Source organism: Gorilla gorilla, chromosome 1 (assembly GCF_029281585.2).
Source record: "Gorilla gorilla gorilla isolate KB3781 chromosome 1, NHGRI_mGorGor1-v2.1_pri, whole genome shotgun sequence".
NCBI classification, from domain to species: domain Eukaryota; kingdom Metazoa; phylum Chordata; class Mammalia; order Primates; family Hominidae; genus Gorilla; species Gorilla gorilla.
The window spans coordinates 231,569,842-231,588,338 of NC_073224.2; the positions used below are offsets into that span (position 1 = coordinate 231,569,842).

The following is an 18,497-nucleotide window of genomic DNA, read 5'->3' on the forward strand; positions in this document are numbered from 1 at the left end:
TAGCTAATGATTTCAAAAACCCTTTACTATATCTTAATACAGAGCCCTTTCTCTCCATTTTCACCACTGACGCCCTCTGGACTGTGGTCATTTCCATTTGCTCCTCACACTGAGCGTATTCCCACACCAGGCCATGCACTTGACCTGTATCAGTCTCAGGTCCCAGAGAGCTAAACGCACAGCAGTAAAGCCACTGCTGTAACTGCTGGAGCCTATGCAGAGGAGACACTCCAGAAACATTTCTTGAATGAAAGAGTGAATTCTTCAGCAAGACTAACTGATATTTTGTCCTCTGCAGAAAAGGGGCCTTGCTGTTCAACAACATATTTTCTATCGTGCCTGCGATCTTAATGGGATGCAGCAGAGTCGCCACATCATTTGAGCTTATCATTATTTCCAGACTTTTGGTGGGAATATGTGCAGGTAAACAATGCTATGCTGTATTGCCATTCTGTGAGGGTCGTCAAGGAGGAGGACAACAGGTTCCCAGGGACTAGAACCAATCTGTGATCTCTGAAGCGTGTAGAAAGCTGTTCCTATGCCTCTGCTGTGAAACAGATGGTTGAGCCCTACCTGGTTCTCAGGTGCAGAGCTTTACTGTGATGTTTCCTACAAAGAAACATCTTTGAAAGACTGAAATGCAGAATCTTAACCTGGGAAGTGTCCTTCCAATCCAATCCTTTATCTCAATATTTTCTCAACTGCAGGTCATGACCAGTTAGTGGGTGGTGATGTCTGTTTAGTGAGCAGCATTTTCTTTTTAAAAATAGAATAGCTGAGTGCAGTGGCTCACACCTGCAATCCAGCTACTCTGGAAGCCGAGGCGGGAGGATCACTTGAAACCAGCCTGGACAACACAGTGAGACCCTGTGTATTAGTCTGTTTTCACACTGCTGTAAAGAATACTCCCCAAGACTGGGTAATTTATAAAGAAAAGAAGTCTAATTGACTTACAGTTCCCCATGGCTGGAGAGGCCTCAGGAAACTTACAATCATGATGGAAGGGGAAGCAGACCTGTCTTACATGGCAGCAGGCGAGAGAGAGAGAGAGAAGGGAAACTGCCTTATAAAACCATCTGCTCTCATGAGAACTTGGTATCACAAGAAAAACATGGGAGAACTCGCCCTTATGATCCAATCACCTCCCATCAGGTCCTCCCTTGACACATGGGGATTACAATTTGAGATGAGATTTGGGTGAGGACACAGAGCCAAACTATATCCCCGTCTCAAAGATAAATAAATATATATATAAATCAATAAATAAAATGGAAGAGGCAGTGTTATGTGTAGTAAAGATAAGTATTGCCCACTTTTGTTTCAGATACACACACACACACACACACACACACACACACACACACGAGAACCAGGTTGCAGTGGAAAATGTATTTCTGTATTTTTTACTGTGGGTGAGAGTCAAAAAAGCTTGAGAAACAATCTAATGTATGAATTCCACTACCAGAAAGGTGCTAACAGTGCCACATTTTAAGTTTTATAGGGCAATTTAAAGTTTGCCAAGGGCGTCCTGAGTTCTATTCCTGAAATGCCCACCTGCTGAGCGGGTGCTGACTCGCTGAGTCCTCTCATCTAACAACCTGGGAGGTGTTTTTTCCTAATCCCACTCTGTTGCTTCCAAGCCTAGGCTGCCAGGCTGTACAGTGGTGATTTTAGAGAACTCTCCCATAATTGCTTCACACTGAGGAGAGATGAGGGGTACAGCCGTGCCAGTGGCTTTCCCTGAGTTGGCATCCTTAGTAGGCAGTATTTCTCACTGCCAGGTGGGGAGAGGCATCTAGGGTGGAAGCTCTCAGGGTCCTACAGGTGCAGAGTGGGCCCCTTGAGGGAGCCCCTCCCAGGTGCCTCACTGCCTCCCTCCAGTCACTTTCCCAACATTGCCAAGGAACTCTCATTTGTTCCTTCCAAATGCAGGGATAGGGACAAATGGATAATTTGGCTGGCTGTCCACAAACCACTCAGCTGGGATTAATTGGCAGTAACAGAGACATGAAAAAAAGATGAGAAGACATTTCCCAAACAGAGACTAAGTCATGCCAAAGGGAGGATGGTGAGCCCCTTGGCAAACTTCACTTAGTGCTCGGCTTTCCCTGAGAGCACCTGGCTGGGTCTCTGCCATCTTTTTTTTTTTTTTTTTTTTTTTAAGATGGAGTTTCCCTCTTGTCACCCAGGCTGGAGTGCAGTGGCATGATCTTGGCTCACTGCAACCTCTGCCTCCCGGGTTCAACTGATTCTCCTACCTCAGCCTCCTGAGTAGCTGGGATTACAGCTGCCCGCCACCACACCCAGCTAATTTTTGTATTTTTGGTAGAGATGGGGTTTCACCATGTTAGCCAAGCTAGTCTCAAACTCCTGACCTCAGCCTCCCAAAATGCTGGGATTACAGGCGTGAGCCACCATGCCCGGCCGGTCTCTGCCATCTTGCCCTGACCTGTGGGTTTTCTCTGCAGTGGGCTCAACATTTTGAAAAATACATTCCTAAAAGTTGCCACCAGTAAGCAGGTCCAATCACTTTTCTATTGACCATTAACAATACAGAATTGTTTCCAGCAGAGAAATATTAGGCTCCAATAGATAACAAATCAGTTAAAAATCCCAGCCTTTACTCTGAAGTCAGCAGTTCTCAGTTTTTGGTCTCAGACCCCTTTACACACTTAAAATTATTGAGGGCTCCAAAGAGCTTTTGCTCATGTGTGTTACATTGATCAATATTTACTGTATTAGAAATGGCAACCAACAGACATATTAATTCATTTTTTAAAATAAGCCTATTACATGAAGAGTGGCCTTGTTTGACATTTTTGCAAATCTCTTTAATGTCTGGCTTAATAGAAGACAGCTGAATTCTCAGATGTACTTCTGGGTCAGGTCAGTTGTGATGTGGCCTGGCAGGAAGTCTCTGGAAAACTCCCATATGCTCATGAGAGAGAGAGAATGAAGAGCAAATATCATCTCTGGATTATTATGAAAATAGTTTTGATCTCACAGATACCCTTAAAAGGTCTCGGGATCCCCGGGTCCTCAGATCACGGTTTGAGAACACTGGCCATTAGGGGCATAATCCATTTGCCAACGGTTTTTCACATACCTCCAGCAAGTCAGCAAAGTGGATCATCAAGCTATGTGCTCCTTAGACACTCATTTTAAAACCACCCATATGGCCGGGTGCGGTGGCTCATGCCTGTAATACCAGCACTTTAGGAGGCTGAGGCAGTTGGATCACTTGAGGTCAGGAGTGCGAGACCAGCCTGGCCAACATGGTGAAACTCGGTCTCTACTAAAAATACAAAAATTAGCCGGGCATGGTGGAGTAGGTCTGTAATCCCAGCTACTAGGGAGGCTGAGGCATGAGAATCGCTTGAACCCAGGATGGGGAGGTTGCAGTGAGCCGAGATCGTGCCACTGTGCTCCAGCCTGGGCAACAGAGTGAAACTCTGTCCCAAAAACAAAACAAACAAACCAACACAAAAATAAAACCACCCATATGAACAAGAACCACATTGCTCACTCTAAAATGAAGTAAACAACTACCTTGACAAGGGGGGTGCCAAGATGAGTATGACTTTTACTGGAACATGCTCACAGTTCACTGATTTGTTATTAATCAACTTCTTGGCAGGAAGACTGAAGGTATTCATTGGCTCAGAGGAATTTAAACTTTTTGTTTGTTTGTTTGTTTGAGATGGACTCTTGCTTAGTTGCCCAGGCTGGAGTGCAGTGGCGCGGTCTCGGCTCACTGCAAGCTCCACCTGCTAAGTTCAAGCAATTCTTGTGCCTCAGCCTCCTGAGTAGCTAGCACTGCAGGCATGTGCCACCGTGCCCAGCTAATTTTTTTGTATTTTTCATAGAGATGGGGTTTCACCATGTTGGCTAGGCTGGTCTCGAACTCCTGGCCTCAAGTGATCAACCTGCCTCGGCCTCCCAAAATGCTGGAATTACAGGGGTGAGCTACAGTGCCCAGCAGGAGGAATTTAAACTTCAAAAGCCAGGCCAGGCATGGTGGTTCATGCCTGTAATCCCAGCACTTTGGGAGGCCGAGGCGGGTGGATCACCTGAGGTCGGGAGTTCAGGACCAGCCTTGCCAACATGGTGAAATCCCGTCTCTACTAAAAATACAAAAATTAGCCAGGCATGGTGGCGGGCGCCTGTAATCCCAGCTACTCAGGAGGCTGAGGCAGGAGAATCACTTGAACCCGGGAAGCAGAGGTTGCAGTGAGCTGAGATCGCACCACTGCACTCCAGCCTGGGCGACAAGAGCGAAACTCGCATCTCGAAAAAAAAAAAAAGCCACTTTGCTCTGATTCTCGTATCAGAACTGGCTGGCTGGGAGGTCCTAGTGGAGTCATTTTAAAGACAAAAATAGAGATTGCTTTCCACCAACGTACAGGTAACCCCATCTCTTCACAAACCTCCTGAGGTTTGACCCTTTATTAATATCCTTCACCAAGATGCTCTTGCCGCTAAGTGGCTCTTGTTAAGTGGTGAGGACACAGCCTCCCACTTCAGCTCCCAGGAGGCCTTCCTTTCCTCTGCAGCCCTTTGCCCTGGGCCTGTGAGGTGTTGCTCCCTCTTCCCACCTAGACATGCTAAGAGCTGCTTTAAAGACTGCCCCTCTTTGCTCTGAAAATGAGGAAGAATCGATATTAATGAACTGTGATGTCTCTTGAAATACTGAGCAGAGACGTCTGTGGGTAGAATTGCCAAACAGGAAAACATGGCCTCAGGTACCCTCCTATCTCAGTGCTATCAAATACCCCGCCATCAACAGCAGCTCCAACCTCTGCTCACTCCAAACTCTGTTCCTGAGAGCCTCCCTTCAGAGACCCACAACCCTGAGCCTCCATTTGACTCAGGATTTGGTACCTGATACTTGGACTAGTGAAACTTCCTCTCCATCCCCAGCCTCTGGATGTGCTTTTAAGAGAATTAAATAGGGCAATATATGTGAAAATACTTTGGAAGCTGTAAAATTAAATTCTGCCTATGTTTTTTAATTGACATCAGGCAACACGTCATTCTATAAAATAAAGTAAGTTTTCCCTCCACCAGATTCCAGTATGAGGGGAAAATTTACAAGTTTAAATACTGGGGATTCAGAAGTAGTCCAGGCATTACAGAAATCCCAGAAATGCAGATATTCCGTAATATGTATTGACATTTTAAATGCTTATAGAGACATATAACTTGTTCTTAAAGGTGTATGAAACTATCTCTGCATTGGTTTATTTACTGTCCCTATAAGGTAAAGCTGGGGGCTAGGGGTCCTGGGCCATACACACATACACACACATACACACATGCCATATATGTACATACACATACACATGCCCTATACACACACACACACACCCAGGCCCCACACACACACACACACACACCCAGGCTACACACACACACACACATATATATATACACACACACACACACACAGAGGCCATATATATACACACACACACACACACACACACACACACACCAGGTCATATCCATATATATATACACACACACACACAGAGGCCATACACACATACACACCATATGTAAATACACACAGGCCATACATATCACGCGCACACACACACATACATATTTTTAGTGGAAACGGTTCCACTATGTTGCCCAGGCTGGTCTCAAACTCCTGACCCCAAGTAATCTATCCTCCCCACTTAGCCTCCCCAAGTGCTGAAATTACAGGCACGAGCCATCACACCCAGCTGCCTTGCCTTTTAAGAAACAGACCCTCCTCAAAAAGCAGAAATGTGAGTGGGTCTAGACTCAGGCCAGGGAGCGGGAAGGCCGTAGATCCAGCTGGCCAGTGTCCCCAGATGATACGGGCCAAAGCAAGGGCCCCTGTGCATGAGCTCCTTTGATCTGTTTCTCTTTCCTTAAAGTATAAAGGGCTAAGAATTAAAAGAGGTGTTTGCTTTCTCCTTTGCAGTTTTGAGAGAGTTCTGGCCCAAATAATGTTATTGCTAAGAATAGTATACTTGAAGACAGCTTGTCCCTGCCAGACTAATTTTTTCTGATGGTGTTTCTATTTCACTTCCTCCCAGGTGTATCTTCCAACGTGGTCCCCATGTACTTAGGGGAGCTGGCCCCTAAAAACCTGCGGGGGGCTCTCGGGGTGGTGCCCCAGCTCTTCATCACTGTTGGCATCCTTGTGGCCCAGATCTTTGGTCTTCGGAATCTCCTTGCAAATGTAGATGGTGAGTTCAGGACATCTCGGGAGCACCCCCACCCCTTCACCACTACCCTTGGCCCCCTCCTTGTGTTCCAAAGCCACCACCACAGGACAGGACTTTCTGCAGACTGGTCTCTTCTAACAGGCTGGATGTCCTTGGGGGGCCCATCCTGTCCCGAGCCAACATAGCAGGCCCTGGACAAAGGCGCGATAAGGGACTGGCCAGCGTTTACTATCTAGTCCCTCTTAGGAGATGGATGAGGTGGCTTTGAGTGATGGGCTTCTCTGCCTGCTCAGTGGCTGTCCATATGGAGGCCCGTGGCATAGCAATGACAGCCACCAGTGTGCCAGGCTCTGTGCTTGGGGCGGACCCAGCATCAGTTCATAGGACCCTCCCAGCAACGCTGCTGCCTGGGGCTCAGTGATTATCCCATTTTGCAGACCAGAAAGAGAAGTACCAGGAGTGAGGGTGGCCTGGCCCCATGGGGGAGGTGGTGAGGACATCCCAGACCCTGCCTCCACCTTCCCCAAGACAGCCTGGGGCCTGGCATGTGGCAGGTGCACAGACACCCGTAACCAGGGTTGTTTTTGCATGACTTTCCCTTTAAACCATCATCAGTCATCCCGTCAACCAAAACATAAGCCAGTTCCCGCCAGGGTTCTACACACCGTCTGCAAGTCAGTCAAGTGGATCATCAAGCTCTGTGCTGCTTAGACACTCTCTATAGAAAGTGCTTACCGTGGGCCAAGTGCCAAGTCTTTTTTAGTAACTCATGTATTCCTCAGAACAGCCCTATTAAGCCTGTACCAGTATCATACCCATTTTGCAGGTGCATCACAGGTACAGAGAGATTGGAAGACTGGTCCAAGGTCTCATGAGGATGCAGACCCAGCAGCACAGACCTAGGTCCCTGTTTAAGTACCACATGCTCCTGCCTCTCCTTCACTCCTGCATGTGTTGGGGACACTTACGCCAAGGCGCCACGTTCTCATTAGGAGCTGGGACCAGAAGTGAATAAGCCAGGTTCCTGTCTCAGGGAGCTCCATAGCAGGACTCAGAACCACACACAGCCCTCTAGGCATTTGTGAAGCTCTGTGCTTCATTTTTTTGCTTTGCCTCTAGTTTTGCCTTTGCAGTACCAATGCGGCCAGCCCATGTGTCCCCTCTATGTGGAATGTTAAGGATATTCCCACTGTTTCTGGTGTCCTTTCTGTAATCAGAGTTGCCATGACCATTCCAGTTCAGGCATCCTGGTGGCCTGGCTTCTCTGGGCATAGAGCTGGGAGCGGGCAGTTGGGTCAGGCCGGGTGTGTCCAGCTCCTCCAGCCCCTGCGAGACTGTCCTCTGAAGGACACGGGGACGTTCTCACCAGCACATGGTATTACCGGCCTCGTCGGTGTGGTCTGTCTGATGGGCGCAGGGGTGCGTCGCTGCTGATCCCTGCTGCAGGTGTTTCCCGAGTGTCCACTGTCGGTAGTTGCTGTTCTTAGGGCTGGGAAAGCTGTGCCCTCCTGGAGCCTGCACCCCACTCAGGATGACGGGGCTGGGGCCGGCTCTGCAGAGGGCGGCTTCGGGGTGGTGGGGAGGCCGCTGGTGCCAGCTCGCTGCCTTCCTCCCAGGCTGGCCGATCCTGCTGGGGCTGACCGGGGTCCCCGCGGCGCTGCAGCTCGTTCTGCTGCCCTTCTTCCCCGAGAGCCCCAGGTACCTGCTGATTCAGAAGAAAGACGAAGCGGCCGCCAAGAAAGGTAACGAGGGCTCGGGCGGGGGCGGCCTCCAGGTTCTGCCCCCCAGCCCTGGTCCGACGGTGCCGCTTCTCCCCAGCCCTACAGACGCTGCGCGGCTGGGACTCTGTGGACAGGGAGGTGGCCGAGATCCGGCAGGAGGATGAGGCAGAGAAGGCCGCGGGCTTCATCTCGGTGCTGAAGCTGTTCCGGATGCGCTCGCTGCGCTGGCAGCTGCTGTCCATCATCGTCCTCATGGGCGGCCAGCAGCTGTCGGGCGTCAACGCTGTATGGGCCGGGCTGCGGCTCGGGAGCTGGGGAGGGCTCGGGGGGCGCGGGGCGCAGGTCCTGGGGCGCCGGGTGTGGGTCCTGGCGCCGAGGCCGCCTCCTCCGGGCAGCCGCCCAGCCCCGCGCTTGCCTTGCAGATCTACTACTACGCGGACCAGATCTACCTGAGCGCCGGCATACCAGAGGAGCACGTGCAGTACGTGACGGCCGGCACCGGGGCCGTGAACGTGGTCATGACCTTCTGCGCCGTGAGTGTCCTGGGAGCTGCCCACAGCCTCCACCCAAGGCCCCTCGGGCCCCCACGCCCCAGCCTCGGCGCCGCCAAAAGGGCAGCCCGTGGCCCCAAAACGTGGAGGACCAGCGCTACTACAGAAACTCCGTGTGGGAGGTGGCCCCGCACCAGCCCCTCACACTTGGGGCTGCCGAGCCGCACCGGGCCCGGGGCCACCACCTGACCGGGATGTAGGCGTGCCTGGACCAGGCAGCGCCCACTGCTGGGTGGCTCCGAGCCTGGGCTACCCGGAGTGAGGCTCGGCCACCTCGGGATGGGAGCAGGCTCCGTGGGGGCAGCGTCTCCGGTGCATGCAGACATCTGGCCTCCCGAGGGCAGGAATCCTGAGGCTCAGGGTTGTGGGATTAGGAGGCCCTAGAGCTGAGTCTCAAGGGTGGGCAGCTGGGGTCCCGCATCACAGCCACAGCCGACTTCCCGCTGGCTGCCCAAGGGCATGTCTTGCACATGTGAATGTGAGTGTGCGTGCACATGGGTGGGCACCCGGTCCGCCCAGCTCTCCTCACAGCTGCCCCATTGGAGGGGGCTGGAGGGAGGCGAAGCTGGGCCTCTCCCGCCTGAGCCCTGCCACCCTCCTGTAGGTGTTCGTGGTGGAGCTCCTGGGTCGGAGGCTGCTGCTGCTGCTGGGCTTCTCCATCTGCCTCATAGCCTGCTGCGTGCTCACTGCAGCTCTGGCACTGCAGGTGAGGACAGGCCAGGGTCCCAGGAGCCCGGAGTTGCACCAGGAAGACCAGTGCCCCTCCCATCCTGCGCCTCCACCTGCCTTAAAATAAAAGGGGTCACAATGGGCTGTTTTAGCAAATACAACTGGCCAGACATCTGGGGACCGTGTGTCCTGCCAGCTCATAGCCCACGTTCAGCTGATTTCCCAGTGGCTCATCGAGGTGGCACTGCTGGGGGAGGAGCCAGGTGCCATCCTCCACCCACCAGGGCAGGTTGGCCGCCCCCTGGGGTCCCGTCCTAGCTTGTCTGCTCCAGGTGAACCAACTGCTTTCTCTCCACAGGACACGGTGTCCTGGATGCCATACATCAGCATCGTCTGTGTCATCTCCTACGTCATAGGACATGCCCTCGGGCCCAGTACGTACCCAAAGCTGGCCTCAGGGTATCACAACCCCCTCTGGTCCCAGAAGCTGCGGGCTGGAGCTCCTTAGAGATACCAGGGATGGCCAATGCAGCCTGGAAATGGCATCTCTTCCCCCATCCACCGCAAGGGGGGCGGGTGGCACATAAAGAGAGCGAAATGGTAAAATGGTGGTGTGGGTGGGAACACACAGACTGTGCAGGCAGCAGAGTGGGCCTAACGGGTGGTTGCTGGCCTGCCATCCCTGTACACTGCCGTTTGCCTCCTACGTGCTGCCCCACATGCCCAAGAGTCCTGGAGACGCCGCTGTCCTGGGGCCAGCTACGTGGTGGGTCTGCACGGCCAGGCCTGGGACGCTCGGGCCCGCTCTGCCTTCAGGGAGGCTGCTCTCCTCCCCCTACAGGCCCCATACCCGCGCTGCTCGTCACTGAGATCTTCCTGCAGTCCTCTCGGCCATCTGCCTTCATGGTGGGGGGCAGCGTGCACTGGCTCTCCAACTTCACTGTGGGCTTGATCTTCCCGTTCATCCAGGTGAGTGGGGCCCGAGGCCCACGCTCACCAGATCCCCATGCAGTACAGTGTGAGCCCCTGGGCAAACCACGTCCCACACGTGTCACCTGCCCCTCTTCCCGCAGGAGGGCCTCGGCCCGTACAGCTTCATTGTCTTTGCCGTGATCTGCCTCCTCACCACCATCTACATCTTCTTGATTGTCCCGGAGACCAAGGCCAAGACGTTCATGGAGATCAACCAGATTTTCACCAAGATGAATAAGGTGTCTGAAGCGTACCCGGAAAAGGAGGAACTAAAAGAGCTTCCACCTGTCACTTCGGAACAGTGAGTCTGGAGAGGAAGCCAGTGGAGCTGGTCTGCCAGGGGCTTCCCACTTTGGCTTATTTTTCTGACTTCTAGCTGTCTGTGAATATCCAGAAATAAAACAACTCTGATGTGGAATGCAGTCCTCATCTCCAGCCTCCCCACCCCAGTGGGAACTGTGCAAAGGGCTGCCTTGCTGTTCTTGAAGCTGGGCTGTCTCTCTCCATGTTGGCCTGTCACCAGCCCCGAGTCAATTAAACAGCTGGTCCTCCACTTTGCTGGTTCAGCCTTCGTGTGGCTCCTGGTAACATGGCTCCACCTTGCTGGGTCAACCTTTGTGTGGCTCCTGGTAACATAACAAAAACAGTTACTATAGTGGTGAGATGGAAGGAATCAAATTTTGCCAGAGAAACTAACTCAGTGGCCCCGACAGGTCTTCCAGGGCCATGGGCATTTGTTTAGAGCCAAATTCATCCTCTTACCAGATCCTTTTCCAGAAATACCTGTCTAGGAAGGTGTGATGTCAGAAACAATGACATCCAGAAAGCTGAGGAACAGGTTCCTGTGGAGACACTGAGTCAGAATTCTTCATCCTAAATTATTTTGTCAGTGGAAAGTGGAATTGCTTCTGTGTAGTCAATAAAATGAATCTGATCACTTTTCAACAAGACGTGCTGCTGTTCTTTGAGCAAGTAGAAGGCAGGAGGAAGTTCCCTGCTCATTCAGGCAGTGTTTTTTTTGTTTTTATTTTTGCTTTTTTTTTTTTTTTTTAAGACGGAGTCTCGCTCTGTCGCCCAGGCTGGAGTGCAGTGGTGCGATCTCAGCTCACTGCAAACTCCACCTCCTGGGTTCACACCATTCTCCTGCCTCAGCCTCCTGAGTAGCTGGGACTACAGGCGCCTGCCACCACGCCCGGCTAATTTTTTTGTATTTTTAGTAGAGACTGGGTTTCACTGTGTTGGCCAGGATAGTCTCGATCTCCTGACCTCATGATCCACCCACCTAGGCCCCCCAAAGTACTGGGATTACAGGCGTGAGCCACTGCGCCCGGCCACTTCAGGCAGTTTGACTGCACGAGTGTCAGTTCTTTGAGGGCAGGGGCTTGGTCAGTTTTGTTTATGCCTGAATCCCCAGCATCTCGAAGAGGGCCTCTGGAGGCTGAGGTGGGAGGATTGCTTAAGCCTGGGAAGTAGAGGTTGCAGTGAGCTGAAATTGCACCCTATACTCCAGACTGGGCAACACAGTGAGATCCCATCTCAAAAAAATTTTTTTTAATTGGGCATGGTGACACGCCTTTGGGGTCCCAGCTATTTGGGAGGCTGAAATGGGAGGATCGCTTGAGCCTGGGAGGTCAAGGCTGCCCTGAGTCATGATTGCATCACTGCACACCAGCCTGCATGACAGAATGAGACCTTGCCTCAAATAAATAAATACATGTAAGATTGAGGAAGCTTCCAAATGTCCTCAGGTATGTAATGAAATCTTGAGGAGTCTTAAAATCTTGAGACTGTGGTGGGGGAGGAAGGGAAAAGGAACAGGGTCTTGATATGGTTTGGCTGTGTCCCCACGCAAATCTCATCTTGAATTGTAGCTCCCATAATTCCCATGTGTTCTGGGAGGGACCCTGTGGGAGATAATTGAATCATGGGGGCAGTTTCCCCCATACTGTTCTCATGGTAGTGAATCAGCCTCATGAGATCTGATGGTTCTGTAAGGGGTAACACCTTTTGCTTGGTTCTCATTCTCTCTTGCCTGCCACCATGTAAGACGTGCCTTTTGCTTTCTGGCATGATTGTGAGGCCTCCCCAGCCATGTGGAATGGCGAGTCCATTAAATCTCTTTTTCTTTGCAATTTACCCAGTCTCTGATACATCTTTATCAGCAGCATGAAAATGGTCTAACACAGGTCTCTCCCCAAAAATATAGAGAGCTGGAGGTTTTTCTTAGAGATATGAATAAAGGGTGTGAGTGTGAGTGTATGTGCAAAAATATGGATAAAACCTTGAAAGTGCTGAATGGCCTGTAGCAAGAAGTGATGTCTTCTCATAGATGGGTGGCAGAGGCTGGTGGCTGGGAGAGAGAGCAGTGGGACTTGGGAGCACTTTTTGTGGGTATGTAATGGAGATTCCACCAGCAACAAGCTAAACCACTCACAAGCGGGCCCAGAGGAAGTAAATAGAGCACTGTGGTTGAACCATCCTTGGCCTTCTGCAGCAAGGATCTGCAGCCTGGAAGGGGCACAGAAACAACCAAAGATGAAGGCTCTCAGAGCTGAGGAGAGGCCAGGTCAGAATATCAGAAGTCAAGAAACTGCAGCACCTCTAACACAGGGGAGGCTATGAAGTTCATGGTTCTGGAGGTCTGCTCCTTGGGTTCAAACCTTGGTTCTGCCACATTAATTGTGCAACTTGGAAAGTTACTTGGCTTTTCTGTATCTCAGTTTTCTCTTCTTTTAAATGGCACTAATAATAAATGTCTCACATGTCCATTGTGAGAATTAAATGACTTTATATGTTTTTGATGTTTGGATCAGTGACATGTATTTAGTTTTCTTAGGTACTTTTAAGTGCTTGGGAATAAGCATTAATCTTGAGGACAAATAAACTCACAAATAAGATACAGTGAGAGGCCACTCTGCATGTATACGAGGATTGAGCAATCTAGTAAATGGATGGCAGATGGTGGGGGCCATTTCACAGTTGCAGTGGGAGGTTACAGATAAGCAGGGAGAGAGCGCGAATGATCCTTGTGGTAGTAGATCACTCTCTACTCCAAGTAGACTTGGAGACCTTGGTATGAACTCACATGCAGTTTAATATAGATTCAGGCTACATATACAAATATAGATAAGTATCTACACATGGGTTAGTAAAATACAGCAGGAAGAGAGATGTGGGAGTATAGAAGGGAGGTAAGGAATTTGGAAAAACAAGTGTGATTTCTCCAGTTGGAGAAGATGTGATAGGAAAGTGAGGGATGGGCATTCCAGGCAACAGACAGCACAAAGAGGTGTGGAGGCGTTAAGGGATGCTACAAGTTATTTGGTCTGAAAGTGAAGCCAGAGAGGTGGCAGGGGCTGCGGGGTGGGGGCAGCTATAGTGGATCCTGTGGGTCCCAGGAGCCAAGTTGAACTTCATTGTCAAGACAACCGGGGGTTATGTGATGACCGAGTTTCCAGGAGCACCTGGCATGAATGTGAAGGGGTGGGGCTTGGATAGGGAGACCAGCTGGTAAATAATGAGGACCCAGCAAAGCCAGCAGTAGTCAGGGCCGAATGTGAGGGAGCATTCAGAGAGTCAGTAGGATTTGGGATCCACTCAGCAGTGAGCAGTCGGGCGTCCCTGCCAGGTTTCTAATATGGACCAATGGGGAATGGCTGGAAGAGCTGGGTGGCAGGTTTTAGGAGAAGGTCATATATACTTTTTGGACACGTTGAGATGGAGGAGATCATGGGACACACAGAAGATATCCAGAAGGAAGGTGGCATGTGGCTCTGGAACTCAGGGGAGCAGGGACATAAGTTTGGGGAAACCATATATCTGTTAGCACCTACTGTGTGCCAGGCATGGCTCCAGGCCCTGGGGCCAGGGTTCTGAGTGAGAGGTGCAGTGAAGAAAAGTAGATTAGCCCAAGGGGTGACAGGTGGAGAAGCAGCTGAACAGAGAGGGGAGTGGGGCTGGCTGGGGGGCAGCAGATGCAAATGTCTTGTGGGAGAGGGTTGGCCATGGTTCAGGGAACGATGGGAGGCAAGTGATGCTGGGGCAGAAAGGGGGTTGGGGAGGAGGAAGGGGGCACTAGGTGCCTGGGGGCACTGTGCAGACACTCAGTTGGCCCCCAGGAGCATCAGAGATTCTATTCTGAATGTGTCGGGAGGCCACTGGCTCACTTGAGCCAGAGAGTATCCTGATCTGATTTGCAATTTAAGAAATCATTCCGGCTGCTCTGGAGAAGAGTCTGAAGGAGCCCACGAGACAGCAAGGAAATCAGATCCTTACAAAAGATTCGAGAATAGGTTAAAGCCTCGCATTTGCATAAGATTGCCCCAGGTTTGCCAACCGAGAGGATGAAAGGTGAGAGGTGGGCTGGGTGTGCTGGCTCATGCCTGGAATCTCGGCACTTAGGGAGGTTGAGGTGGGAGGATTACTTAAGGCCATGAGTTCAAGACCAGCCTGGGCAACACAGTGAGACACCCCCACCCCCCACCATGTCTACAAAAAGTAAAAATAAAAATAATTAACTGAATGTGGTGATGCACACCTGTAGTCCCAGCAACACGGGTGTCTGAGGCAGGAGGATCGCTTGTGCCTAGAAGTCATGATCACACCAGTGCACTTCAGCCTGGGCAACAGAGCAAGACCTTGTCTCTAATAAATAAATAAATAAATAACTTTTTTTTTAAGGTGGGAGATGGAGCACCATCCACAAGGGGCACGGGAAAGCCAGCAGAGAGGACTCAGCTGCCAAGCTCTGCCATTTGCTGAGACTAGAAAAAGAGTTCCCCTTGGATTCAATGACTCAGTGACCTCAGGGAGTGCTGTCAGGGGTAGTGTGGGGGCAGAAGGTAGACTGCTAGGGTGAAGACTGCAACTGAGGCAGAAAAGAAAGAATGGGAGCTCTAGTTATTGTTCACTCTTCCTTCCTGCCTTTGCTATTCTTGCTTGAGTGGGTGTTATGTCACTTACAGAACACGTACACATATATAACATAAAAAATAAGTAGACGTAGGCCGGGCGTGGTGGCTCACGCCTGTAATCCCAGCACTTTGGGAGGCTGAGGCGGGTGGATCACAAGGTCAGGAGATCGAGACCATCCTGGCTAGCAAGGTGAAACCCCGTCTCTACTAAAAATACAAAAATTAGCCGGGCATGGTGGCAGCACCTTAGTCCCAGCTACTCGGGAGGCTGAGGCAGGAGAATGGCATGAACCTGGGAGGTGGAGCTTGCAGTGAGCTGAGACTGTGCCACTGCACTCCAGCCTGGGCAACAGAGTGAGACTCTGTCTCAAAAAAAAAAAAAATTTTTTTTTAAGTAAGTAGACATATATTGGAGGTTTGTAGGCAACATTTTCTTACTGATGGGGAGGCATGATTTTAAAAGTTTGGAGACCACTGGGAGCCAAGCTGCCTGCAAAGATCAGTGAAGGCTGAGGCGAAATGACGCTTTGGGAGAATTAGACAATGTCAGGGGATTGTGATGGCAGCAGCCACTCCAGACGGCTGCCACTGCCATCACACCAGCTGCAGCAGGGAGGTGCAGCCCAGGCTGCACATTCCATGGAGCAAACAGGAGCTCCCCGGGTGCCACTGCAGCCACCCAAACTGCAGCTGTAGACCCTAACCTTCTGCTCCATGGAGCAGGCAGGAGGCCCCCATCGACCCCATCTCCCAATGCAGCTGCAGTCACCCAAACCATGGCTACAGACTCAGGCATCCCCACACTCTTGGGGACCCAGGAAGGCCCCGCTGCCCTCACAGGCTTGCAAGTGCCTGCTTCTGCTGCCTGGCTTCTCCCTGCTGTCGGCGCCCACTTTGATCTCCGCGGCACTGCCAGGGCTGCATGCTCCAGAGCCAGCAGGAGCTAGGGACAAGCAGGAGCCCCGCCCCTTCTGAGTTCATGGGGGTGGGAGCTCCCCAGGTGCAGCTGCAGCCTCCACCCGCGCCCCCCACCAGATGCAGGCCCTAGGTGTCTCTGCAGTCTGCACCTTCAGGGGCCCGGCAAGGCCTTCCCACCCCTCCCCTCTGTCCCCACAGACTTGGGGATATCTCCTCCCACTGCCTGGCTTCTCTCCACTCCTGGCACCCACTCCAGTCTCGGAGAGGGGTTGGGGCTGAGCCTGGGCACTGTCACAGCTCAGCTGGGTGTGCACACACCCTGGGAAGTGCTGACATGCCAGCCCCCTGCTGCCTTGGCCCCCTCTGGAATTTGGGCACTGATGAGTGTAAGAGGGGAAGCTTAAGGGGGGCTGAGGGTGGCTCGGTGCTGGCCTACAGGTGCCCCTTACTGCAAGCAACATGGGTGCCACAGACAGCTGTCAGAGGCAGACAGGTTCCTGAGCAGAAGTGGACAGGTCCCTGTAAGACCCCACCTTCAGGCCAGGGAGGGCCTAAAGGCTGGGGGCTGGGCTGCCAGTCCTCCAGACTGGACTGGGGACTTGTGATGCCTTTTCTGGGCCCACCTATGGCCCCCCATGAACCAATCGGCATGTACTTCCTCCCCTTTGAGGTCCATAAAAGCCCCAGACTCAGCCAGAACAGGGCAGAGGATGGAAAGACGACAGGATGACCAGCTGCAGAGAGGAGCTACCCTCTCCAGGGCCTCGTCTCTACTGAGAGCTGAACACTCGATGGGACAATCTGCCTACAGAGAGGAGCTACCTACTGTGGGCCTCCTCTGAGCTGTTCTAACACTCAATAAAGCTCCTCTTCATCTTGTTCACCCTCCACTTGTCTGCATACCTCATTCTTCCTGGATGCAGGACAAGAACTCAGGCAAAGGCTGCCACCGGCCACAGAGGTTTCTGGCCAGAAAATCAACACTTCAAAGATCAGATAACAATGCTAAGTCCCTGTGATGGGATCAAGGTCAGGACACTTGGCAGGTGAGAGATGGAGCTGAAGAGGGTTCAGCTGAAGAAGGTTCAGACCCGTTTGCTCACCACTGTGTCCACCATGCCTGGAACAGTGACTGGCACAGAGTAGGGGTTCATTCAGTGCTTTTTGAATGAATGAGTGTTGGTAAAGAGGATTTTAAATGGTTGACAGCAGAGTAAGAAAGAGTGCATCTGGGGAGGAGTTGTCAGCCCCCAGGCGACATGTTCATAAGCCAAATTAGGCAGTTGGAAGGTAGGTTTGACCAGCGTTTTTCACACTTCCAGATGTCACATACCAAAATTTGGTAGACTAACGTCGGGCTGCCTCTTTCCATTTTGCAAATAAAAACATTTTTTAAAAACTGGCCAGGTGCAGTGGCTCATGTCTATAATCCCAGCAGGATTGCTTGAGCCCAGGAATTTGAGACCAGCCTGAGCAGCAAAGTGAGACTGTGTCTCTAATTTGCATATATATATATATAATTTTTAAAAAATGAACTCCCATCACCAAATTGAGGAAACGATGTTTTAAATAAAGGGCATTTTACTATCTAGACAGGATGTAATCACAGAATAAATTTCAGTCTTTTAAATTGAATAGATTTTTCTTTGTGAAAATCTCACTCCATTGCCCTGTGTCCTGGTATTGCTTAGTGGCTTAACCACTAGGACAGAAACATCAGGAACAAGGTCAGGGCAGTGCATGATGCACTGGCCATTTCCATTACAGAAGGGCTCTCAGAAAGGAGAGCTGAAGTTCCAATCTGGAATGTTAGTTAGACTGAGTCTTGCCCCCTTCAATCTGCTTTCTCCAGGATTATTTTTTAGTTCCTGCGGGAAGAATGAGAAAGCAGGTAGTTGGCATCCTGACACTCTCATCTGAACCTTTCCTTTCCCCTCCTACTAGTCCGCAGTGAATTGAGTGCTTTTTTTCTCCCTTTTTCATGTGTTTGCTTTTTTTTTTTTTTTTAAGACAGGGTCTCACTCCGTCACCCAGGCTAGAGTGCAACGGCACTATCTCAGCAATCTGCAAACTCCACCACTCAGGCTCAAGCGATCCTCCCCCTTCAGCTTCCCTAGTAGCTGGGACTACAGACACATGCCACCATACCCAGCTAATTTTTGTATTTTTTGTAGAGGCAGGGTTTCACCATGTTGCACAGGCTGGTCTTGAGCTCCTGAACTTAAGTGATCCACCAGTCTCGGCCTCCCAAAGTTTTAGGATTACCAGCATAAGCCACCACACCTGGCCCTAACAGTGCTGTTTGAAGGGCTGCTCTTGTCATCCTACATTCTGCACAGCACTGGGACATGCAAGTGATACATACATGGCATCTTCTGTCTTTAGGAATTTACAGTGTAGCCAGGAAGATAAACACCACACATGCCTTTTCCCTCCTTGCATCCTTGAACTCCAAGTGGGTCACCAGAGCCATCTGTGAAAATTTGGCTAGGGTCCCTGCTCTTACCAGATGTCTTAGTTCATTTTGTGTTGCTATAACAGACTACCACA

At 51.1% G+C, this 18,497-nt stretch overlaps 1 protein-coding gene across 7 annotated transcripts in view; it reads left to right on the plus strand.

The window, feature by feature from the left end:
* Nucleotides 1-11,064, plus strand: part of SLC2A5 (solute carrier family 2 member 5) — a 46,042-nt gene extending 34,978 nt beyond the window's left edge. For all 7 annotated transcript variants that reach the window (XM_055384006.2, XM_055384010.2, XM_055384008.2 and 4 more), the window contains 9 exons: nucleotides 299-423; nucleotides 6,072-6,224; nucleotides 7,820-7,945; nucleotides 8,022-8,209; nucleotides 8,347-8,457; nucleotides 9,080-9,181; nucleotides 9,503-9,578; nucleotides 9,986-10,113; nucleotides 10,218-11,064. In XM_055384006.2, coding sequence (XP_055239981.1) covers nucleotides 299-423; nucleotides 6,072-6,224; nucleotides 7,820-7,945; nucleotides 8,022-8,209; nucleotides 8,347-8,457; nucleotides 9,080-9,181; nucleotides 9,503-9,578; nucleotides 9,986-10,113; nucleotides 10,218-10,421 — 1,213 coding nt within the window. In that variant the 3' untranslated portion in view covers nucleotides 10,422-11,064. The remainder of the gene's footprint in view (nucleotides 1-298; nucleotides 424-6,071; nucleotides 6,225-7,819; nucleotides 7,946-8,021; nucleotides 8,210-8,346; nucleotides 8,458-9,079; nucleotides 9,182-9,502; nucleotides 9,579-9,985; nucleotides 10,114-10,217) is intronic.
* Nucleotides 11,065-18,497: the final 7,433 nt, after the last annotated feature.